General features: G+C 41.1%; 1 protein-coding gene across 2 annotated transcripts in view; it reads right to left on the bottom strand.

Annotated features, from left to right (window-relative positions):
* Positions 1-25387, bottom strand: part of IGSF11 (immunoglobulin superfamily member 11) — a 143634-nt gene extending 118247 nt beyond the window's left edge. Inside the window, exon 1 of one of the 2 annotated variants that reach the window (XM_025284401.3) lies at positions 24972-25387. In XM_025284401.3, coding sequence (XP_025140186.1) covers positions 24972-25023 — 52 coding nt within the window. In that variant the 5' untranslated portion in view covers positions 25024-25387. The remainder of the gene's footprint in view (positions 1-24971) is intronic. The other variant, XM_006054995.4, reaches the window with a different exon arrangement.
* Positions 25388-26389: the final 1002 nt, after the last annotated feature.

Here is a 26389-nt window from a genome sequence, read left to right on the forward strand (position 1 = left end):
CCCTGCAAGCATAAGAAGTTTCCCCTTCTAGTATGAAACGTTCAATAGTAAACCCGAAAGCAGATCAATCAATATTTATTTATATGCTTTTTTATTACCATTAAAGTATATGTCACATATGTTGGAAGGTAAGTATTCAGCAAATACTAAAACAACTTAAAAGTATTTTTAAAATAAACACAAGTGAAACAACGATTTTACATTTCTAAAGTACAAAAAATAAGGTAAAAGGACAAGAGAAACAAGCATTATCCAGGATGCTGTTTACAGCTGGTGATAAACATCGGCTATAACTGTTGATAAAGCCCCCTAAGCTTATTTCTCAGAGAAATAACCATTTTCTGGGTCCGTAAACCTTTCTTGAATATCTTCCCAGCATAAGCTACTGTGGTATAAGTAATACTATAGCAATAACAGTCTCAGACGAAATTGTTAACATTTTTATTACTGCTCTTAGCAACAGGGAGCCACTTAATTAGAGATACAAACCATACAACTAACAGGAGTCAGCTTCAAATTCTTATGTTAAGATCCAGCTTATCTAACACAACTCCAAGTGTTTCAGAGACAGAGACCCAGCACAGACTGTAACCACCACCACTGTGTAACTTCACTAAGAAAACTGATCTGTTGGGAGGATGCAAACACCAATCACAAGGTCATAAAAGCTTTAAAAAAGCATGTTTACTGTGACTTAAGGAGACAGGAGACTGAAGTTCTTAACATAATTTCTTTCTCTGTCCGTTATAAATACATTATTCCTAGCCTACCAATGCATTATAAGTGAACAGGCATTTTAAGATGACACGGGGACTCAGTGTTAACAGATTCTTTCTATGCACCACATGCATTAGGGCCATCTCTTCATCTAAGTCAGCCACTCAATGGTGGAGTTGTTTTGTGCCTCACATTCCAATGAAGAAAAAGATCTGAAGGCTAAACAAACCTGACCTAAGAAGAGAAGGAAACAGGGAACCCTCTGACCATCTAGTCTACCCACAAGAGCTGGGCTGCAGGTGCAAAAGTCCTGCAGGCAGAACATTAAAAGACAAGTTGTCTGAGACCAGGAGAAAGGCTGAGCTGGGAAGGCTAGCAACAGAATGAACAGCGCACGGGAAGAGAACAAGTACACACACACACACACACACACGCACGCGCACGCACGCGGTGTCACCAGTTGGACCAAAGCTAGGCAGGAGGCACAAAGGGTGTCCCGCTGGACTGCTGGAGCCCGTGAGGGAGGGTGGGAGGTGACTCCCAGGGGTGAGGGTACAGGGGCCCTAAGAACCAGGGAAATCAGGGAAACCAGGGAGGTGTGTGCCATGTGTTCAAAGCTCCTCAAAGGAAAGACAGCCTAGAAATATGTCAGTAGGAGCAGATGATGGCATGAACGTTAGTGACAAAGATGATGGTCATTTATGGTAATTTATTAGTCGGGCTGTCATTCCTAATTCTTTTTTAAATCATCTTTAGAAATCTAAAGGGAAAAGCCAATTTTCACCAGAAGGAAGAGAACGCTGTAAATATAGAACTATTGACTATGCAGGAAAATGTTTAGAATGCTGAAGCAAATAGTTCAATGGGTACAGATTACAAGCATAATAGAGTTTCAAATGAGTTGCCATAGCTACAAAAAGATAATTAATTTTGAGGAAACAAAAGAAAAGAGATATCATTGGGGCAGTTTTCAAAGAGCTGAAATAATAAATGTGGTATCCAAATTTAACTCACGTTGCTTCCTGACAGGAGCCAGCCATGCTCCTCTACATGGAACCACTTCCAAGGCTGCCCCCCTCCCACTCCCACCCTCCCCAATCCACTGGGCCCCGTCTCCCCTGGGCTCAGCTAAATCCTTCTCAGACCTGGAGAGAGACTGCTAGTTCCCAGTTGCTCCATAATGTCTCTCGGAAGTTCAGTTGTCCGTATAGCTTGAACTGTACAATCATCACTTAGTTTTTATAAAGCAAGTATCTATTAAGCACTGGCTGTGTGCCAGGCACAGAGCCTAAAGGTAAGGAAGGAAGAGGGTAAAACAAAGAAGTGAGTGTGCAGATTACAGAGACCAGGATAACAGGATGGGCTGAAGTCTAAACGACACGCTACGGATTTAGGGAGGGAAAAAGCCAACTCTAGGAGACCACATGGGAGGTGACATCCAACCTGGGTCCGGAAGCGCAAGCCTTATTTTCCAGGCCCGGAAGGAAGAGGAGAAAAGGGGATTTCAAGCTGAAATGACTGTGTTTTCTTGCTCTCCTTTTCCTGAAGTGAGAAGAGGGTAGGTTTTGGATACCAAAGACATAAGAGCTGTGGCCTTATTTAACCTTTCCTTGTTTATAAAATGGAAATATTCAAGGGTGTGGTAAAGATTAATTATATCCTGTATATTTTAAGGGCGAGTATCTAGTAAGCATTCAAAAAAATGTTTCCTCCCTCCCCTCCCTGGAAACTGTCAACTCAATGCAGGCAGGAGCGGAGTTGTGTACTTTTACCAGCTGCAGTGTCTAACCCACAGGCCAAGCACAGTTTCTTCTTGGAATAATAATTTTTCAATCATTCCCCTTTGAATTTGAGAACTTACAAATCTTCCATCATGCCAACTTATGTGAAATACATAAAAACAAAGTTCTAAACTCTCTTATGGCTCATGCTGTACTATTCACCAGGCACACCAAGCAAATACATAAGGCACCAGCAAGGTAGAAGGGGAGAGAGACAGAGGGAAGGAGGCAGAAAAAGGGGTTTTTAAGGTTCATATCTGATACATGAGAGCAAAGATTAAAGCAGTCCTCTTGAAGGGAAAAAACACAGCTGTGTTGGACTTGCTTACTCCTGCTTCACAGTTTAGGTTTCATTTTGACTTTCGCAGGCTGGAGCACCATAATCTCCACATGCTTAGGTTCTAAAGCATGCTCAAAGTCCTGCTCAAACAGCTCAAATAGATGTTCCCCAAATTCTTGTCCAGTGAGGTCACAGAATGGGGACAAAACCACCACAAATTCAGTTTAAAAGAGAAAATGTAATCCAGTCACTGTCGAGCCTGATACAGCACTAGGCACTTTAGATATTATCTTACTTACTCTTCTAGGCACTTACTCTTCTAGGTACTGAAATGCATTCACTCTCCAACCACACAATCAACTTTCTTGCTTGGAAACAGGGTTAATATTCATCTATTTCACAGGCTTGTCTTAAGGATCACCAAGTAAACATACCTAAAATGCCTGGGCACTGGCACGTGGCACAGGGTCCCCAATCATGGCAGCCACAACTTTAATGGAAACTTGACATCTAGACTGGAAACTTGGACGCTAAAAGCAGGAGAAATGTGCTGACTTAGAGAGGCATCCAGAAGTGGTGGAGCAGCAGAGCTGAAGCCTGGCTGGGCTGGCTCTGGAGACAGGATGGCTTGGCTTGCTACCCCTTGGCACATGTGCCCAGAGCCTATTCAGCTCCAACGTTCCAAGCTGTTTAACCACATTCAGTTCACTGTGGGCACCTCAGTATCCAAAAAGCCTGCCAAATCCAAGTATTTTTAAAAAGCACTCCAAGTGATCAAGCAAATAAAGAGGCTTTTCTTCAAAGAAAAGATCATTTATTGAGATTCAATAAACCACTGTAGTATGGTTCCTGCAATTGCTTACACATTTGCTACCATGTTGGTACATCAGCTTAAGTTAAAAACTAGGACAAAGCTCAATACCAGCGCATCTGGCCAGAGGAGGCCATTAGATTCTGTGGGATTGGCCATGCATCTAAACCTAATGTTATCAAGAGGACAGCAATAAGTAAATTTGTATTTCTTTGTTAATAAACAAGTATATGCAAAAAAAAGTCTATTTTCTCTCAAACTGATATGATCTTCTTACCACTTCTCACCTCCCAACAACTCACCCCAAAACAGGATGGATAGTGGGCATGAAGGGAGTAACCAAATTCAGCCCAATCTACTCCTCTAAGGCTGATCTAATAATCTGAACAACTTCTTTAAGTAATCTTACAGATGTCTCTTTTAGATGGCTCACATAAATGCTCAGTCTTAAATTTCCTTCCCCTCATCCTGCTTTTCTTCAAGATGCTATCTGACTGCATGAAGGAGAGAGTTCTCAAACTACTCCATGGCAAAGAAGAGAGCTGACCCTCACAGCCACACAAAGTCCTCTGGGTCTTTACTGGCCTCTCTCCCATAAAGTATTTTAACTCACTGCTTATTAGTCTAGGAGTAGCAGGTTAAGACTGGTGCTCTGCGGGGTATTCTTCCCAGTGGTGGTACTGAATGGCGAACAGTGTTGGATATGTGCTGGTTCTCATCCTTACACAGGGGTACTGGCCACTTGTCTCTGATGCTGAAATTCCTACAGATCTCTTCATTCTAACCTAGGACCTCTATGGTCCCCTCGCCAGGATGCACAAGCACTACCAGGTCTCTCTCACACTTCATGCAGGCCCCTGGGGACCAGGAGCACCACCTCAGAGGCCACCTGCCTTCTGCCAAAGCCTCCAAGCCATCACCCCAGTGCATGTTCAAGGTGGCTGGCTGCAGAGCTGGCAGACCCCAAGAACCATACCACCTAGGAAAATGACTTGGTGTGTCAAAACAACAAGGACTGAGAAGAAGACAAGACTGCATTCATACCATTAATGTAACAAATTAAATAATAATGAGTTCAATCATGTTGTCTTTTAGACTAAACTCACAGAGTCCTAAAGACTAGACTGTATACTTTTTAATCCTTCTATCCTCAGATGCCTGAACCATAATAAGCCTGTTTTTTGCTTTTTCTCTTTAAAAACTGCTAAGTACAGAAAAAACAAAGGTGTTCTGCCTCATCAACTGGGATGAAGACCATATGAGCAGTGCACACGGCCTCTATCTTCTTCCACTTGACACGTTACTACATATATCTGTACTTCAGTTCCTCACCTGATTCTGACGTGTTCTACAATTATTCCTTTTCTGATTCACATAAATCTCCAAGCTGTCACTGTGCTTACAATTCTAACCATAGCTACCAGTCCATCATAAAGGAAATCAGTCCTGAATATCCACTGGAAGGACTGATGTTGAAGCGGACACTCCAATACTTCAGTCACCTGATGCGAGGAACTGACTCATTTGAAAAGACCCTGATGCTGGGAAAGATTGAAGATGGGAGGAGAAGGGGACGACAGAGGATGAGAAGGTTGGATGGCGTCACCGACTCAATAGACATGAGTTTGAGTAAACTCTGGGAGTTGGTGATGGACAGGAGGCCTGGTGTGCTGCAGTCCATGGGGTCACTAAGAGTCTGACACAACTGAGCGACTGAACTGAACTGAACACGTGTGTTAGGTTCTTTAAGACCAGATACCATATCAAATACTCTGTATGACCCACAATGCCTAAGTACAGTGGTGTACATAGTATGGGCTTATGAACAGTTTATTGGAAAATTAAAGAATAAACTTTTAAAGGCTGAGATATCCTCACTGAGAATACCAAACACAACACAAAAATTTCTGTGACATCTCTGAAAACAATTTTTGGACCATGGATTAAAATTCCTGGGACAAAACAAATGGAAGGTGACATTGTTATGATGCAAGGTACTCAACAATATAAAATACTATTATAAAACTAAAATTAATACCTTAAAAGAAGAGTACTACATAATGGGGAAATTAAGATTGCGAGATTTAGAACTCAACTTCAGTTCCAGATGTTGAGGATGGTATTAATGAAGGAGAAGGATGACGATGGCAAAGACAGCAGTGGCAACAGAGGAGGAAGAGGGAGATAGGTCTCCAAAATATGGTGAGAAGAAATTAATGCTATAAAGAGGAAATTAATATATGAATGCTATTTAAGAAGAAGTGGGCTTCCTTGGTGACTCAGTGGCAAAGAACCTGCCTGTCTGCAGGAGATGTGGGTTCGATCCCTGGGTCAGGAAGATCCCCTGGAGAGGGAAATGGCAACCCATTCCAGGATTCTTGCCTCGGAAATCCCACAACAGTGGAACTGGGCGGGCTATAGTCCATGGGATCACGAAAGAGTTAGACATGGTTTAGCAACTAAACAACAACAGTTTAAGAAGAAAGTTACATTTCATACTGTTCTGTATGGGTCCCTATGTGTCTTTTGGGAAATGAGCCTTTACAACCTGACCATTATTAATAAGCATTTACTTATCTCTTACCAGGTGCAAGGCAATATGCTGGTTCCTGGAGGTAAAATGAAATATAAGACCAACTCAAAGCACTTATTTAACCAAGAAGACTAGACATAAATGTAAAAAAGTAAACTACCACAAAAAGTACGCTTTAGTCCTTGACTCCCAATTCTCATCACACACATGAAAAACCAATTTCGGGGGACTACAGGTCAAAATATAAAAGATAAGCAATACAGATTTTAAAAGATCACAGGCAAAGATATCTTACCAAAGACACAAAAAGTGCTAGTCAAAAAGAAAAACGGGTCAAAACCAAATAAATTACAATCAAGAACTGTTCTTTAAAAGACACTAAAGTATGAAGGTGAAAAGGCAAATCACAGGTAAAAGATTTTGTGACCCATATAACCAATAAAGTGCCTGTATTTCAGCAAAAATATTTTCAAAACCTATACAAATCAAGGGGAAAAAAAGACACACAGACTTTCAAAGTTTAAAAACTGGCAAAAACCCAAGGGTTTGTCAAAAGGTAAATAAACAAAAGTAGCATATATATAACAATGAAATATTACTCAGGCCTTAAAAGGAATGAAGTTCTGATACCTGCTGCAACATGGATGAACTCTGAAATCATGCTAAGTGAAGAAAGTCAGTCACAAAAGGACAAATACTGTATGACTCCACCTATATGAGGAGAAGGCAATGGTGCCCCACTCCAGTCCTCTTGCCTGGAAAATCCCATGGGCAGAGGAGCCTGGTGGGCTGCAGTCCATGGGGTCACGAAGAATCGGACACAACTGAGCGACTTCAATTTTCACTTTCATGCATTGGAGAAGGAAATGGCAACCCATTCCAGTGTTCTTGCCTGGAGAATCCCAGGGATCGGGGAGCCTGGTGGGCTGCCATCTACGGGGTCGCACAGAGTCGGACACAACTGAAGCGACTTAGCAGCAGCAGCAGCAGCCACCTATATGAGATACCTAGAATAGGCAAATTCAAAGATATCTAAATAGATCAGATGTTACCAGGGCCTGGGGGAAGCAGGAACAGGCAGCTATTATTTAATATTTATTGAATTTCTGTTTGGGGTGATAAAAATGTTTTAGAAATAGACAATGATGATGGTTGTACAACAGTGTGAAAATGCTTAATGCCACTGAATTGCACACTGAATAGCAAAATGGTTTGCTATTGTTCAGTTGCTTAAGTGAAGTCGCTCAGTCGTGTCTGACACTTGGCAACCCCGTGGACTGTAGCCTACCAGGCTCCTCCCTCCATGGGATTCTCCAGGCAAGCATACTGGAGTGGGTTGCCATTTCCTTCTCCAATTGTTCAGTCGCTTAGTTGTGTCCTATTCTTTGTAACCCCATGGACTGCAGCATGCCAGACTTTCCTGTCCTTCACTATCTCCCAGAATTTGCTCAAACTCATGTCCATTGAGTCGGTGATGTCAACCAACCATCTCAGCCTCTGTAGTCCCCTTCTTCTTCTGTCCTCAATCTTTCCCAGCATCAGGGTCTTTTCCAATGAGTTAGCATCATGTGGCCAAAGTATCGGAGCTTCAGCATCAGTCCTTCCAATGAATATTCAGGGTTGATTTCCTTTAGGATTGACTGGTTTGATCGCCTTGCTGTCCAAAGGACTCTCAAGAGTCTTCTCCAGCACCAATTATGGAGAAGAATTTGAAAACATCAGTTCTTCAGTGCTCAGACTTCTTTGTGGTCCAATTCTCACATCCAGACATGATTACTGGAAAAACCATAGCTTTGACTATATGGACCTTTGCTGGCAAAATGATGTCTCTGCTTTTTCATATGCTGACTAGGTTTGTCATAGCTTTTCTTCCAAGGAGCAAGTGTCTTTTAATTTCATGCTGCAGTCACCATACAGAGCAATTTTGGAGCCCAAGAAAATAAAGTCTGTCACTGTTTCCTCATCTATTTACCATGAAGTGATGGGACCAGATGCCATGATCTTCACTTTGTGAATGTTGAGTTTTATGCCAGCTTTTTCACTCTCCTCTTTCACTTTCATAAAGATGCCTTTTAATTCCTCTTCACTTTCTGCCATGTGAGTGGTATCATCTGCATATCTGAGGTTGTTGATATTTCTCCCAGTAATCTTGATTCCAGTTTGTGCTTCATCCAGTCCAGCATTTCGCATGGTGTACTCTGCATATAAGTTAAATAAGCAGGGTGATGATACACAGCCTTAACATACTCCTTTCCCAATTTGGAACCAGTTTTAACTGTCGCTTCTTGGCCTGCATACAGGTTCTCAGGATACAAAGCTCAACATTAAGAAAACTAAGATCATGGCATCTAGTCCCATCACTTCATGGGAAATAGATGGGGAAACAGTGGAAACAGTGTCAGACTTTATTTTGGGGGGCTCCAAAATCACTGCAGATGGTGATTGCAGCCATGAAATTAAAAGACTCTTACTCCTTGAAAGGAAAGTTATGACCAACCTAGATAGCATATTCAAAAGCAGAGACATTACTTTGCCAACAGAGATCCGTCTAGTCAAGGCTATGGTTTTTCCAGTGGTCATGTATGGATGTGAGAGTTGGACTGTGAAGAAAGCTGAGCGCCGAAGAATTGATGCTTTTGAACTGTGGTGTTGGAGAAGACTCTTGAGAGTCCCTTGGACTGCAAGGAGATCCAACCAGTCCATTCTAAAGGAGATCATCCCTGGGTGTTCTTTGGAAGGAATGATGCTAAAGCTGAAACTCTAGTACTTTGGCCACCTCATGCAAAGAGTTGACTCCTTGGAAAAGACTCTGATGGTGGGAGGGATTGGGGGCAGGAGGAGAAGGGGACAACAGAGGATGAGATGGCTGGATGGCATCACCGACTTGATGGATGTGAGTTTGAGTGAACTCCAGGAGTTGGTGATGGACAGGGAGGCCTGGCATGCTGCAGTTCATGTGGTCACAAAGAATCAGACACAACTGAGCGACTGAACTGAACTGAACTGAAGGTGGTCGGATATTCCCATCTATTTAAGAATTTTCCACAGTTTGTTATGATCCAGAGTCAAACGCTTTAGCATAGTCAATGAAGCAGAAGTTTTTCTGGAATTCCCTTGCTTTTTCTATGATCCAACAGATGTTGGCAATTTAAAATTTAAATTTAAATTTAACATTTTACCACAATTCCTAAAAATTACCAATGTCATACACCAAAAATCACTGTATACTTTAAACAAGTGAAAAATATGGTATGCTAATTATATCTCAATAAAGCTGTTTTTTTTTAAACTGGCAAAAGAGTTGAACAGACAGTTCACAAAAGAATATACCTAAATGGCCAGTAAGAAGGAGAAAAGGTGAGCAACCTCATTAGTAATCAGCCAAGTACAAAATACCTGCAAACTAGGCACACACAGTGTGACACCTTTATTTGCCCATCAGAATGACTGAAGTAAAACCAGCTGACAACACTTGATATTCACCAGGATGTAGAGAAAATGGATAAACTGCTAGGGGGGTGTAAAGATCAGCACAGTCACTTTGGGAAAATGGCAGTACCTACTAAGGCTGAATACGTGTAATTTGTTTCTTAGGTGTATTCCTAATTCTGATTATGTGTCCAAAGACACATACAAGAATGTTCACAGCAGTGTTGTTCATTGTCAAAACTAGAAACCACCCAAACATCTATGAGCAGTAGGACGGATAAATCCATATAGTGGTATATTCATGCAGTGAAGTGCTATACTGTAACAGAGGTGAAGAAATTACAGCTGCATGTAGCAGTGTGGATAAATCACATAATCAGTGGTGAATTTTCAAAGGCAGACACAAAGGAATACATACTGAATAAGAATTATTCTACTTATATAAATTTTAAAAACAGACTAATTTCTGGTATTAGAAGTCAAAAAGTGGTTACCTTTGTCGTTTCCAAAAGTAATAGAAATAAAAGCAAAAATAAACAAATGGGACCTAATCAAATGTATAAGCTTCTGTACAACAAAGGAAACCGTTTACAACAACAACAAAAAAAAGACAACCTACAGACTGGGAGAAAACACCTGCAAATGATGTGACCAACAAGGGCTTAATTTCCAAAATATACATACAGCCCATACAAACTGATAACAAAAAAAAACAAACAATTCAATCAAAAAATGGGCAGAAGACCTCAACAGCCTTTTTCCAAAGAAGTTATACTGATGGCCAATAGACACATGAAAAGATGCTCATCGTTGCTAATTATCAGAGAAATGCAAATCAATAATACAATGAGGTATCACCTCACACCAATCAGAACGGCCATCATCATAAAATCTACAAATAGTAAAGGCTAGAGAAGGTATGGAAAAAAGGAAACCTTCCCAACTGTTGGTGGGAATGTAAACTGGTGCGACCACTATTGAAGACAGTGTGGAGGTACTTCAAAAAACTAAAAATAGAGTTGCCCTATGACCTAGCAATCCCACACCTGAGCATATTCTCAGACAAAATTATACTCTGGAAAGATACATGCAACCCTATGTTCAAAGTAGCGCTATTCACAATAGCCAAGACATGAAAAAAACCTAAATGCCCATCAACAGACAAACAGGTAAAGAAGATGAGGTATATACACTGGAGTATTAGTCATGGAAAAGAATGAAACTGTGCCATTTGTAGCAACATGGATGGATCCAGAGATTATCATACTAAGCAAAGTCAGAAAGAGAAAGACAAATACCATATGACATCGCCTATATGTAAAATCTAAAATATGACACAAATGAACCTATCTATAAAAAAGAAACAGACTCACAGACATAAAGAATAGATTTGCAGTTACCAAGAGGGAGGACAGATGGGAGATGGAAGGATCAAGAGTTTGGAATTCACAGACTCAAACTATCCAATGCAGGATGGATAAACAACGAGGTCCCACTGTACAGCACAGGGAAGTACAGCCAATATCCTGTGATAAACCACAGTAGAAAAGAATAACGAAAAGAATACACATGCACAACTCAATCACTTTGCTGTAGGGAGAAGTTAACACAACATTGTAAACCAGCTATACTTTCAATAAATTTTTTAAAAAGTGGTTACCCTGGGGGAGCAGGGAACAGTAGGATGATTGAGAGGGTCTCTGGGGGCTACTGGATGTGGGCAATGCACTGCCTTTGGATCTAGATGATGGTTACCTAAGTATGATATGACTTATGATAATTCACTAAGTACTACTCAATATTACTACACTATTTTGTGTATATTATGGTTTAAAAAATTTTAGTCCTGGTCACTACTCTCTTTTCGCAACTTTGAAATATAATCCCCAAAATAACTATGTATGTCATCATTCCTCAGTGGACTGAACAAAGTACAAATTTTAGAAAGGCAGCAGGAACATGTTAGGAGAAAGTGGGAAGCTACTGTAAACTTAGCTCACATAAAGGAAAAGGCTGAGTGACTGTATCAAAGGTTTTCAGAGTATGCAGTTGTTATTGCTATCGAAGGAAGGGAGAGATATAATGAAAACAGTGTTTGACAGGAGAGCAACCTGGCACAGAATAAAGGATGGATCAAAGAGAAGAAAGGAGAAATAAAGAACCACTAGAAAAGTGTCAGAATAATGCAAACTTAAGGATATAAATTAATGAAGGTAGTGAGGAAAGAAAGGAGAGCAAGAAATTAAGAACACTAAGAATAAATGGTTTAGATTTGGTGGTTCTCAGATGTGAAAAAAATAATTATTATTATTATTATTGCCTAGGCACAGGCCATGGGATTATACACTTGCCCAGTGTGATGCTACCACACTGTCCCAAGTCCAGACAATATCAGAAGCTTGGGCCACATACAAAATCAGTCTGCCTGAGATTTAAACATAAATGTGTGTGTGTGCATGCAAACTGCAACATGTAAAATTAGATAACTGTGTGTATGTTTCTATATTAGCAAGTATATATAAAGCAGAAGGGCAAGTACAGGTTTTGTGAAGTTTAACCTGGATGTGGAAAAGCTGAAGAAGAAGTTTACTCACTGTCCCTGAGTGAGTAACTACATCACAGGGAGTGGGGGAACAGCTCCATTACCCTCTGACTCAAGTCAAAGAGAAAGCTGGCATGCCAACTTCCACTGTGTCAAGAGAATCTTGGGTGAGAATTCAAGAGGAAGTGCTCAAGATTGCAAATTATTTTCGTGCTCATGGTCAACATCATCAGTTTATAGAAAACTCGTTAGACATTGACGGAGTAAGCAGATTTGATTTATTTCAATGCAGGCAGATGGCTTGGTCGTGGAAATTGTGAAGAGATTTGCTGAGCGGCTTCATCAGATCAAGGACATTATGGAATTAAAGGGCTCTAAGAGACCTCAGTGGTCCAGTTCCCCATGGCTCACAACATTACAGTTTCTTACTAATGAGAAGGACAATTCAACCACGTGAATCCAAAGTAACTAGGAAGGGAGGAGGGAAGAGCACAATTTATTTGTCCAAAGAAGTACAAATGTTAACATGGAAACTGGAGACATCAAAGGGCAACTGAAACATGCTTTGCTCTGAGGACAACGAAATCACAAATTAGCAAGAATTCCAAGTCACATTTTCAGCAAGTATTTTTATGACAACGAATCATGTTTAAGTTTCTATAACTATTTTGGAGGACAAACCTTAAGAATCTTCTCTGCTAGCGTGTTTTAGTTTCAGAAAAAAATTTAATCTGAAAACAAATCATACCAAGAAAACACAGTGGGCAGTGAGTTTACAAAATCTTATAATTATTTTGGAAGTTCTGCCAATGTGACTAACTGTCCATTTGGGAGACCACCTGGTTTTGCATAAAAACATCCTCTTTCATGAAAATGCACAAAGAACAGCTGGGAAACACTATCAGTGACATAAGTCAGAGTTACGACATGTCCAACCACACCCCTCCAAAGCTTTCATCACTACCTCCTTGACTAAAACCCATTGTTTTTTAAAAGCTCACAAGCTTTTCACTTTTAATCAACAGCAGCACTACGAAAATGTCTATATACATCATGTAACCCAGTCCAGATACATTTTAGACACCGGTGGCTCGGTGATAAAGAATTCACATGACAACACAAGAGATGTGGGTTCAATCCCTGAGTCAGGAAGACCCCTGGAGAAGGAAATGACAAACCACTCCAATACTCTTGCCTGGGGAATCCCATGGACAGCGGAGCCTGGCGGGCCACAGTCCATGGGGTCACAAAGAATTGGACACAACTCGGCGACTAAATAACAACAAATGCCTGGCTTAGACCAAGAGCAGTCATTATCCGATAAAGGCAGAGAAAGGTCCTAAAAATCAAGTTAAAGGACCAGGATACAGTGATTATGGTAAAATGTTTTTTCATAAGTCTGTTCACAGCTGACCCTCTCCTGGCACATACAATACCTATCTATGCTACAAAGGATTTAAGAAAATAAAGATGTATGTACACAGCCTGAGCTAAAGTGAACAGAAATTAATTTTAAAATATAATTCTTTATATTTGAAACCACTTTTTATAATCTTTCTACAACACATGAAGATGGTTTTAATTCCTAGAACAGGTATCACCAAAAAGTCTTATTAAATTGACAGGGGGAGAGGGCATGGCAAGTCAAATAACTATTTTAGGAACAGCTTTATAAATATGTTAACATCAGTCATATGCTTTCTCCAGGTTATTTTATTGCCAATACTCTCAATACTTGGGAGCCAAGTTAAAGAACCATGAGGACACAGAGCTGGAAAAGAAGAGATCACCTAACCACCTAATCCCTCATTTTGCAAAAGCAAGCAGGCCTGGAGAGCCAGCAGTTTGATGGGTCCCAGGTCACACCTCCACTGGTATCCCTGGTTAGGGCTCTTGCTTCCTGACTGAACTGGGGTTTAGCAATCCTTATGACTAACTGCCACTAACCAAGCATTTTCATTTTCTACTTGCCAGGCACTATGCTACACAGTTGAGAGACGTGTCATCTCATTTAATTTGGTGCTTCCCAACACACTGAGAAGGTTATTTCCACTTTACAAGATGATCAAGCCCAAGCTCAGGACATCAATAACATCCCAAAGTCATAGAACAAATAAATGACATGTCAAGAATTCAAATCTGAGCTGTCTCACTCTACAAACCCATAAACTTTTACGTGATGCTAAACGTGTACAACCAAAAAATTTCACTTTGGGCAACCTAGACTATAAAAAGTTCTACACAAATTTATAGGTTATATGTCCAAAGATGTCTGCTACATAGTTAATATAAGAAAAATAAGAAACAACAGTAATATACAATAATGGAGAAACAGCTAAATAAATTATACATGCTGTGAAATACCAAATGATCACTAAGGATAATGTAACAGATGTGGTAAGATACCATGTAATAGATGTGGTAAGATACCCATATTAAATTGTTATGTTTTAAAAATAAGTTACAGAAGAGTATTATGGCATTATTTAAAAAAAAAAAATACATACGCATGCAGGCTTTGTTTGTGGTTCAAGAAAGGCCTGGAACAATGCACAGTAAAAGCAGAGAATTCAGTGGGTGGAGGTGGGTTTGAGTCAATTCTTAAACATTTCTGCACTGTTTGAATTTTTACAGCTAAGATATGCTACTTTTATAATTTAAAAATTTATACAAAAATAAAGAATTTTACAGTATAGTATTTATTTTTTAAAACGCATACATACTCCATTTAATGCCATCCCCCATAACACAGAAAAATTGTGCAGCTATTTGTGTCTAAAACTTTTTTCAAAAATAAAAAAAAAATACTAACATCTCATTACACTATACCAGCATTTCAAGACTAGCCCATAGATCCATGGGGGTCTCCAAGATCCTGTCAGAAAGTCCAGGAGGTACCAGCTTTTTCCTTAATGCTGGTAAAGTGTTGTCTGCCTTTTTGCCCGAGTTGACATTTGTACTTGTGGTGCAGAAGCAGCGGTGGGTGAAGCTGTGGGCGCCTCGGCATAAGTCAAGGCGCTGCCACGAAACCGTACAAGGCTGCAGTCATCACCATCACGCATTCACGGATAAAAAAGGAAATCCAGTTTTTTTTAAATGTCTTTGTGAAGCAACAACAGCAGTTTCATTGCATCCTGACCTTTTCTAGTATTCTGTGTAACCGAATGGGCAGCATGAACTAGGAATCCCATATGCGGCTACAGAGTCAAGTGGGGTCCTAAGGAGAAGCGCTGGGCCAGCAGTTAGAGCTCAAGGCTAACTCAACCATTTGCTTTTCCCCAGATTAGCCCTTGTACTTGAAAGAACAACTCACAGACTAATCAGTCAGACTTAGGAATGTGGCTGACATTTTCTCAAAACCAAACAAAGCAAGACTCTCATTTTGAGGGAAGTAACCAACAACTATCTGTTGCCAGTGATAAAATTGGAATAAATATTAAAATTTTGGAAAGCTTGTATCTGCCACTGTGAACTTTAACAGTTTCCCAACACTGAAAGGCTGTGCTCGTGAGCTCAATGGTGATATTAAATGTGATTATCTTTTTACATTTTATAAAATGCAATACATGTCAACATCTGTAAGATCTGCATCAGTGAATCAATATTTTTCAAACAAACAATAAATAATGTTACAAAAAGAACCACACATGAGTATAAGATCCATTTAAAGTGCAATGTTTAACATCTATTAAAGTGGACTTTAATGGAATAAGAAATGTTTACTGATATGGTTTCAGAATCTTCACTGCAACCAATCTTTAAGATGTATGTGTGCCCAGCTGCTAAGTCGTGTCTGACTCTCTGCGACCCCATGGACTGTAGCCCATCAGGCTTCTCTGTCCATGGAATTTTCCAGGCAAGAAGACTGGAGTGGGTTGCCATTTCCTCCTCCAGGAGATCTTCTCAACTCAGGGATCAAACCCTGTCTCTTGTGTCTCCCGCATTGGCACGTGGGTTCTTTACCAGTGAGCCACCTGGGAAGCCCAATCTTTTAGATACTACCTCTTAAAGTGTTTTGGTGGAATATCAAAGAATAAACAAAATTATCTGAAAATGCTATCAACATACTCCTTCCTTTTCCAAATACATAGTTGTAAGAGGCCAGATACTCTTCATGTAGTTCAACCAAACCAATACATCATAATAAATTGAATACAAAAGCAGATAGGAAAATCTAGCTGTCTTCCAGTGAGCCTGACATTTCTAAACAATGCCACTCTTCTAGCTAATATTTTTTGGCTTGAGAAAAACCCGTATGTGTCACGAAAATGTATTATGTCAACATATAATGAATATATTACTGTTATTTTTAAATTGATTAGTACATATTTTTTAATTTTCTCACTTTTGGCTTCTAATATGGTAAATTTGTGGGCTTCCCGGGTGGTGCTAGTAGTAAAGAAGCCCGCCAATGCGGGAGACACAAGAGATGTGGGTTCAATCCCTGGGTTGGGAAGATCCCCTGAGTAGGAAATGGCAACCCACTCCAGTATTCTTGCCTGGAAAACCATGGACAGAGGAGCCTGGCGGGCTATAGTCCACGGGGGTCACAAAGAGACAGACCCCACTGAGCAACTAAGCACAGCACATGGTAAATATTGACAGATATAACCCACAGAAACAAAAGCACTTCTGGCCCTCAATAATCTTTAAGGTCCCAATAATCTTTAACACCAAAAAGTCTGAGAATCTTTGTAGTGTACTGTTAACACATTTTTCATGTGTTCTTCATACTGTCTTAAGTCTTGGCCAACAAGTACAAGTACAGCAATCTGTATTTATACACAGACAATACACATAAATTAACTGTACTATAAACTTTCTTAGCCAATGAAAACATCAAATGCTAGCTAGCCTGATTTGAATATGTTCTGCAACAAGTGATGTTCACTACACGTCAGCCTTTTCATTTGCCACGAATTTTGTGTTCTGGCAAATGTTCTTGTCCAATGAGGGCTGACAGAAGTTGTATAGCTGACAGTGATGTGCCTGGTCCAAAGAAACAAAGATTAGTATAGTGATACTTAAAACTGAAAATACTTAAATTTAAAGGATGATAACATCAAGGCATTTGCAAGCACACTGCTGAGGATGCAGCTATGATTAGAAAACAACTTTGGACATTTTGAGAGATATAAACATCACTGCAGACTGAAAGGATGATACCTAAAGGAATGGATCACAGCAGCAAGAAACTGTGGCTTGAAGTACACAGACTTCAGGGGAAGGGAAGGGAATGAGAGGGAAGGACAACTAGCAAGCTCCACCAGGAGGAGGTTATAATGCCTCCCATGTGAGGCTGGCTGAGTAATGCTCCTATTTCCTAAAAAGCTTCTGCAGTACTGTATGCACATGACATGGGGAAGGGGAGAGAGGGCTTAGACCATGCATGTGCATGCTCAGGCGCTCAGTCATGTCCAACTCTTTGAGACCCCATGGACTGTAGCCCACCATGCTCCTCTGTCCATAGGATTTTCCAGGCAAAAATACTTAAGTGGGTTGCCATTTCCTCCTCCAGGGAATCCTCCCCGCTGTGGGATCAAACACACCTCTCCCAAGTTGGCAGCCAGTTTCTTTACCACTGTGCCACCTGGGAAGCTTAGACCATATGAGATGTTAATTAATTATCTCCATTCTTGGGAGACTAGTTCCAACATACAGGCCTTTAGGACTAAGAACACCAGTGATATAAATGGGAAACTTCAAGGTTCTAAATGGATTCCCAAAAGTCCAACATCACTCTTCAGTACATGGAGCAAAATCTTTAGAAATTCCTTAGGGAGGGAAAAAAAAAGTCTTGAGATGGACAACTTCAAAGTTTTAGGATTAAAGAGATGCTAAGAAGCAACTTTAAAAGGTCTACAAATACAGCATTTCTACATAAACTTCTAAAGTCACAGAATTTGAAAAGACTGTGAAAATAGAACTCTTTCACCTCTATTTCACAAAACATACAGCAAGGTTTAAAGATCAGCTGAAGCTGACAATCAAACCAAATCCCTGAGGAAAATTTTAAAGAAATTATTTTTTAACAGAAAAAAAAGGATGCTTTTCAGGCACCCCAAGCACAGGGGAGTACCACCTGCTTTAGTAACCACTCATTCATTCAGTCACAGTTATTTACTGAGCACTTACTCTATGCCAGGCATGGTACTGTCTTTTAGGGGAAATGTATATACACACATATACACACACACACAATTATATGATAAAGTTAACCTCACGGAACAAGGGGAAACTGTAGAACTAGGTCCACAGCTCTCATACAAGCCCACCAATTCTAGCTTCTAAGGTGATTTCTGGGTCTGCCTGGTTGGGTACAGGGGTTTTATTTGTTGATATCAATCCTGGAACAGGTAAAACAGAATAACCAGAAGTAACTAGTAGCTAGATTTATTTACTTAAGAAGAATCTGACGCTACTAACAGAACGTAACATTCTTCAAAATGGAAGAAGATGGGAAGGAAAGAGAGAAAAGAAACAACATTAATGAGAAAACAAATGTAAACATTGCTTAAGCTTCCACTGATGTGTTCAACAGACTTTGGTGGAATTTTAAATTTCTTTTCATTTAAAAAATTTTGGATTAATGAGTCTTCTAATAAATCACAGCCAAGATCCTCTATGATCCACTTCCTAGAGTAACGGAAATAAAAACAAAAATAAACAAATGAGACTTAATTCAACTTAAAAGCTTTTGCATTATGAAGGAAACTATAGGCAAAGTGAAAGACAACCCTCAGAATGGAAGAAAATAATAGCAAATGAAAGAACTGTCAAAATTAATCTCCAAAATATACAAGCAGCTCATGAAGCTCAATACCAGAAAAATAAACGACCCAATCAAAGAGTGGGCAAAAGACCTAAACAGACATTTCTCCAAAGACCTATAGATGGCTAATAAACACATGAAAAGATGCTCAACGCTGTTCATTATTAGAGAAATGCAAATCAAAACAACAATGAGGTATCATCTCACACCAGTCAAAATGGCCATCATCAAAAAGTCTACAAACAATAAATGTTGCAGAGGGTGTGGAAAAAAGGGAACCCTCTTATACTGTTGGTAGGAATGCAAACTGCTACAACCACTATGGAGAACAGTAGGGAGATTCCTTTAAAAAACTAGGAATAAAACTACCATACAGCCCAACAACCCCATACTGGGCATATACCCTGAGGAAACCATAATTGAAAAAGACAAATGTACCCCAATGTTCACTGCAGCACTGTTTATAATAGCTAGGACATGGAGGCAACCTGGATGTCCCATAGCAGATGAATGGATAAGAAAGTTGTGGTACATATACACAACAGAATATTATTCACCTATAAAAAGGAAAGCAGTCAGTTTTGAGTCAGTTCTAATGAGGTGGATGAATCTAGACCCTCTTATACAGAAGGAAGTAAGTCAGAAAGAGAAAGGTAAATATTGTATAATAACACACATATATGGAATCAAAAAAGATAATACCAATGATCCTCTATGAAGGGCAGCGAAGGAGACAGACACAGAGAACAGACTTTCTTTATGTCTTTCAGTGGGAGGAGGAGAGGGTGGGATGATTTGAGAGGACAGCACTGAAACATACACATTACCATACGTGAAACAGACAGCCACTGCAAGTCTGATGTGTGACACCAGGAACCAAAGCAGGTGCTCTGTGACAGCCTGGAGGGATGGGGTGGGGAGGGCAGGGGGAGGGGGATTCAGCAGAGATGGGACATGTACACCTATGGCTGATTCATGCTGATGTATGGCAGAAGCCATCACAATACTGTAAAGTAATTACCCTCTAATTAAAATAAAAAAAACTAAATTTAAAAAAAGAAGAAAGAATGGTCCAGAAGTGGCACCATTAGACTTACATTCACGTCAGACTGCATTATTATTACATAGTGTGATCCTCCATGAAAAAAATTTTTAATTTCCCACAAACCTACTATACTTTAACCATCATCCCAACCCTAAACCCTGACCCACTATCTTTCTCAGCCGCTAATGTTAACCTAGTGAAGGACAGGGAAGCCTGGCGTGCTGCAGTCCATGGGGTGGCAAAGAGTCAGACATGACTTAGCTACTGAAAAACAACAACAATGTTAACCTAATTCTCTGAAGATTCTCCCAAAGAACTTTCTGTGATACAGGAGTTTCCTGAACTCAGCACTTCTGAGACCTCACCGTCTTCACAGGAGGCAATGCTCTTCTAAATAAGCGTGCATCTCATCTGTTGGTTTGTTACCTCTCTCAAGATGAAAATGCTAAACGAAGAGAAACCAGTAAGTATGCGACTTCTAAGAATGTTTTATTGAATAGACTTCTTGTTCACACTGGTAAATTGCATTAATCTTGTTCTACAAAAACAGAAAATTAATCATATTTATGAAAACGTGATCTCCTTATAACACATCAGTGAGGCAGAACCACACCCTATAGCATTCTACATAGGACCTAATAATGATAACAATGAACCGATATCAGATGAATGAGTGAGTCTATGAGTTATGAAATTAGGAAACAGATTTTTCGTTCTTTGACTTCACATTTCTGCAATTTTAAAACCATCACAGATGCAAACTACTACTACAGTCCTTGTTACGTGCTGGGAAACCAGGCACAGAGGAAATCAATTACCCAAACTGGAATGGGAAGAAATCCTTCCAGTTTAGTAAGATCAGCTTAACTAATAAGTAAACTAATTAACTTTCCACTTTTAAGACCAAAATCAGCGCAAATCGGATGCCATGTTGAATACCACCCAAGAACTGACAACCTCTCTTAAACTAGCTTCTCTCCAAATACAATCAAGGGAGGATTTCAGAGCCTCCAGATGTTCTCAAGCTGCTCTCAAAACACAGGGTTAGATGCGTAAGTGCCAGGGAGTCCTCATCGAACAAGGGAGGAGGAAATTGAGGGGCCCATGTTCAGCTGAGGTCATCAGACTTCCAGAAAAGTCAGTAATCCCTCAAACTGCCCAAAATATAAACTGATATCACAGGTGTAGATCACGGACTCAGAATCCCTCTTCTAAATCAACCAGTTACAGATGAGAGTTTTAGGGGAACGCCACAATTTTCCCAACTTCACTTCCAGAATGGTGTTCTGTATAACTCAGAGCAGCTAAAGAATCTTGTGCACCAGCACACCACCTTGTTTGACACCAAATCACATGGCTTAAGTATGAAGATTCAAATGAGACTTTTCATTACAAATGCTTCCACTATCAAAGTGTGAAAACACATTTGAAAACGTGCCACATACTGTTGCTGGGGGGAAGAAGTCTTTACCCATTGCATCATTACCTTGGGTCTGACAACAGTTCTAAGCATAACATTTTTGAAGCGCTTGCTGATTTAATATGTAAACTGCTTCCTGAGTAGTCTGTGTTGAATATTGAATTTAATTTCTCTAAAATTTTCACCCAGTGGCTGTCACCTTTCATGTAGGTCAAACTACAAAATTTTTACTAAAAAGTGAATCCTTCCCAAAAGTTCCATAATTAAAGTTAAAGCTAGGCAGTGGAAGTTCACAGTAAATGTTTCATAATGTTAACACTCAGGCACATAAATCTTCTCATTTTCATTTCATGTTGTCTTTTATGTATTTTCTCCAGATTCTGGAAGGTTACCTGCTATTTTAAGGAACCACAAGTAATACAAGAAACACTTTAGATATACCTAACCCACTGGTACTCCTTTCCTAATTTGGAACCAGTCTGTTGCTCCATGTCCAGTTCTAACTGTTGCTTCTTGACCTGCATACAGATTTCTCAGGAGGCAGGTCATGTGGTCTGGTTCCAAATCAGGAAAGGAGTACATCAAGGCTGTATATTGTCACCCTGCTTATTTAACTTATATGCAGAGTACATTATGAGAAATGCTGGACTGGATGAAGCACAAGCTGGAATCAAGATTGCCTGGAGAAATATCAATAACCTCGTATATGCAGATGATACCACACTTAAAGCAGAAAGAGAAGAACTAAAGAGCCTCTTGATGAAAGTGAAAGAGGAGAGTGAAAAAGTTGGCTTAAAACTCAACATTCAAAAAACTAAGATCATGGCATCTGGTCCCATCAGTTCAGTTCAGTCGCTCAGTCGTGTCTGACTCTGCAACCCCATGGACCGCAGCACGCCAGGCCTCCCAGTCCATCACCAACTCCCAGAGTTTACCCAAATTCATGTCCATTAAGTCGGTGATGCCATCCAACCATCTCATCCTCTGTGGTCCCCTTCTCATCCTGCCCTCAATCTTTCCCAGCATCAGGGTCTTTTCAAATGAGTCAGCTACTGACACCAGGTGGCCAAAGTACTGGCATTTCAGCTTCAACATCAGTCCTTCCAGTGAACACCCAGGACTGATCTGCTTTAGGATGGACTGGTTAGATCTCCTTGCAGTCCAAGGGACTCTCAAGAGTCTTCTTCAACACCACAGTTCAAAAGCATCAATTCTTCGGCGCTCAGCTTTCTTTACAGTCCAACTCTCACATCCATACATGACTACTAGAAAAACCATAGCCTTGCCGGTCCCATCACTTCATGGCAAATAGATGGGGAAATAGTGGAAACAGTGACTGACTCTATTTTGGGGGGCTCCTAAATCACTGCAGATGGTGACTGCAGCCATGAAATTAAAAGACACTTGCTCCTTGGAAGAAAAGTTATCACCAACCTAGACAGCATATTAAAAAGCAGAGACATTATTTTGCCAACAAAGGTCCATTTAGTCAAAGCTATGGTTTTTCCAGAGGTCATGTATGGATGTGAGGGTTGGACTATAAAGAACACTGAGTCCCGAAGAATTGATGCTTTTGAACTGTGGTGTTGGAGAAGACTCTTGAGAGTCCCTTGAACTGCAAGGAGATCCAACCAGACCATCCTAAGGAGATCAGTCCTAACTATTCATTTGAAGGACTGATGCTGAATATGCCCCTGCACTTTCGACTTCATATCCTACAGCCAGGCTGTTCCTTTGGCTTAGAAAAACAAACACTCCCATCTCAGCCAATTCAAACTCTACTCAAAGTCCAGATCAAAAGACTTTTCCATGAAGTCTCCCTTGATATCACCACCACCACCAACAAATGGTACTCATATATATATTCTTTGTATCATAACTCACTTGTGCATGCTTGCAGCTTGTCTGAAAACTGAAAACTCCTTACAGGAGGTGGACAAATTCATGTATCTTTGTCTCCCACCACCATCCTGCCCCACCCAAGTGCCCAGAGTGGAGGCTCAGTAAACACTCGTTGAACAAATGAACACAGTTTTTGGAGAGTGACAAGTGCCTCTACAAAAACAGATTATCACAAAGGCTGAGATGTCCTTGGAAGTCTTTAAAAACATCCCAGTATGTTTAGGAATAGTTCTGCTGAAGGAAAAGAAACACATCAGATGACCTTGTAAGGCTGATTCTGCAAATTTCACCAACTCTTTTAAAAAGTACTGCCTAATAATTCAAAACTCAACCATACACAAACACTATTTACAAGAAGAGGGTGGCATTTATTGTAACAGATGAAGGCTAACAACGTATTTTTTACCAAAAAAGTCAGCTGTTCTTACATTAACATTTAAAACAGTTTCAGTTGTGTCCGAGGGATTATTTAAAAGTTCAGTTACTCTATCTTATTTCACGCTTAAAAAAGTAGGACAGAGAAAAATACTGGCTCACTGAAAGTAGTGACCAAAGTTAATTGGGAAGCACATGTTTATATAAAGCACATACAAATGTCATTTTGTACATCATCACCAAATATACCTATTGAGGTCCTTAAAAGTTATCTGTAATTTTGAACATTTCCTTCTCTCGCTCCTATGGAAAAGATATGCAAGTTTTGTATTTCTCCCTTCCCTTAAACTGAATCTGTACAAATTTAAGTCGGCTAAAATTAAGTTACTTCAAGATCTATGGGTACATTAACAGTTCAAATAAGGTTATAAAATTATGGGAAACATACCACTATCTTCAAAAAGAAACAGTATTAACCACAAAACTCCATAAAGCAGTTATCCTGCTTTTTAAATAAAAGCCTTCAGAATAAATCTCAGTAAATCTCAACAATGAATTAAATGGAACAGAAAACTTGATTCCACAGGACAGGAAACACACACACACACACACACACACACACACACACACACAAAGTCACTTGTATAAAATGAAAACAGGGTCTCAACACGACAGCTAGTCATAGAACGTAAAATTTAAGATTAAGTAGAAATCAAAATTTAAATTGATATTTTTAGAAGACAGTTAACAAGAAAATTAAACACGTTTATTTCTTTTGTTCTAATATGGCTATGTTCAATGTATTTTTGTAAGTCGACTTAAATTCCTTGGGGAAGAAGCTCGACCATTAAAAAATAAATTGTTTTCAAATCTAGTGTACGTACTGTAGAGTTTGTGTGTGTGTGTTTTTAATAAAGATCACATTTTTAGTCATAACCTGCACGTGCTCTTTAAAGATTTGGTGAAAACTGCAACTTAAAGTGTTCCAAATTAAACATTTCCAGTGTTCCTGCAGCCGCCTCGTAACGGAAACGATTCTAAACCCCGTTTCTCCCCGGATCCAGAAAGTAAGGGAGTTCGTTATCTAAAGGGGGCAAAGAGCGCGGTCACAGTCGGAGTCCGGTTCAGGATCAGCGGTAACCGGGCGCGGGGCGCAGTCACCTCTCGGATCCTAACACCTGAGCCGGAGCCGTGCGGGGAGCTGGCAGAGGGTTCTGCGTGGGAGCGCGAGCCTCGCCGACAGTCACGAATATGGCCCCCGAGAAAGTTGGGTTCCCAGGACCAGCCCCGGGGAGACAGCCTTCTCCGGCCTGCCGGCCCCGCCTGGCCCCACCGGGAGGGGAGAGGATGGGAGGGCCACTCACCGTGCAGAGAGAAGAGCAGCAAAGGCGCCAGAGGGGAGCCCCGACAAGTCATCCCGGGGCCGCGGGGAGCGCGCCCGCCGCCCGCCCGGCTCCTCGTTGCAACAGCCGAGGCGCGGGCCGGGCTCTCGGCGCTCTTGGGGCAGCCGGAACTTCCCAGACTAGCCCCCCTGGCCGCAGTCCGCCCGGCGGGGCTGGGACGGTGGGACCTGCAGACGAGACAAGCGCGGCTCCCGCGCCGCCCGGCTCCGCAGAGGCTGAGCTGCGCGCAGGTGCGTCCCGGGCTCGCCGGCCTCGCCCCGCGGCGCCACGGCCACCTCGCACTGCCCCAGGACCCGCCGGCCCCTCGCGCCGCCTGGGGACAGCCACTCCCCGCCAACTCTCGCCCGGCTACTCGGGCGGCAGCCCGGCTGCGGCTCGGCTCCGCGCCGCCCACTCGCCCCTCTCGATCTCCAGGGCAACCGCGGCTCCGGCGCGACGCCTGGCGGCCCACACGCGGAGCGGGCGCTGCGCGCAGCTGGCGCGGCTCTGGCCACCTGTGAGCTGAAACGCCCGCTCTCCGCACGCCTCCGCGACCGCCGGGGACCGAAGGCGGGCGTCCTCCTCGCAGGCAGCCAGGGCTCCTCTCCTGCCCGGATCCACTCCCCGGACCCGTGGTGAAAGTCCTGAACCCCAGAGAGCTCGACGAGGCACTTCACCACAGCCTGGGTCCCAACCTCCAAGACTCTTTTCAGATTTCTGTTTCGCTCTTTCACTTTCTCCCAGTCCTTTCTTTTGTAGCCTAAATAGTCCAAAAAAAAAACAAACCTGACCCTGGCAAAGGTAAGAGTCGATGAAGTTTGTCCTATATTTTTTATTTTTCTAACTACCCCTTTCTTCCTTCAAAGGAGCGTAGGGGCTGTACACCGTGGAAGACTTAGATCAACTTAACAGTATTTAAAATTTTTGTTTTAAACCTTTTTGCTTTCTTAAACTAATTTCAAGTATTTGTTGAGTAGTAAAACTAGAAAATTTTATTTTCATGTTAACTAGAGATGTTTTTGTTGTGGTAGTTGATTACTTTGGTTGGGTTTCTATTTTTTTGTTTCTTGTTGTTTTGGTTGGGTGGGAAAAGAGACCTTCATGGCATCTGAAATTATTTTACTTTAATATCTACCTACATTTTTCCTTATAAAACCTTATCTTCATTTCTCTAACAATGAGGTTGTTGCTCTCTTTCTTAAAGCCCATAGTCCCATTCTACTTAAGTCTCCCACTCAAGCCTTCTAGATTTGAGGACATACATACCGCCCTCTGTAATGTCAGACTGTCCTTGTTAATTTCTACAGCAGCATAGATTAGAATTCTTGGAGCCATTCAGAAATTCTGAGCCCCCATCTGGCAGATGCAATCCTCCCAGGGCAACTCAGAAACGAAAATAG

The sequence above is a fragment of the Bubalus bubalis genome, chromosome 1 (genome assembly GCF_019923935.1).
Source record: "Bubalus bubalis isolate 160015118507 breed Murrah chromosome 1, NDDB_SH_1, whole genome shotgun sequence".
In the NCBI taxonomy this organism is placed as follows: Eukaryota; Metazoa; Chordata; class Mammalia; order Artiodactyla; family Bovidae; genus Bubalus; species Bubalus bubalis.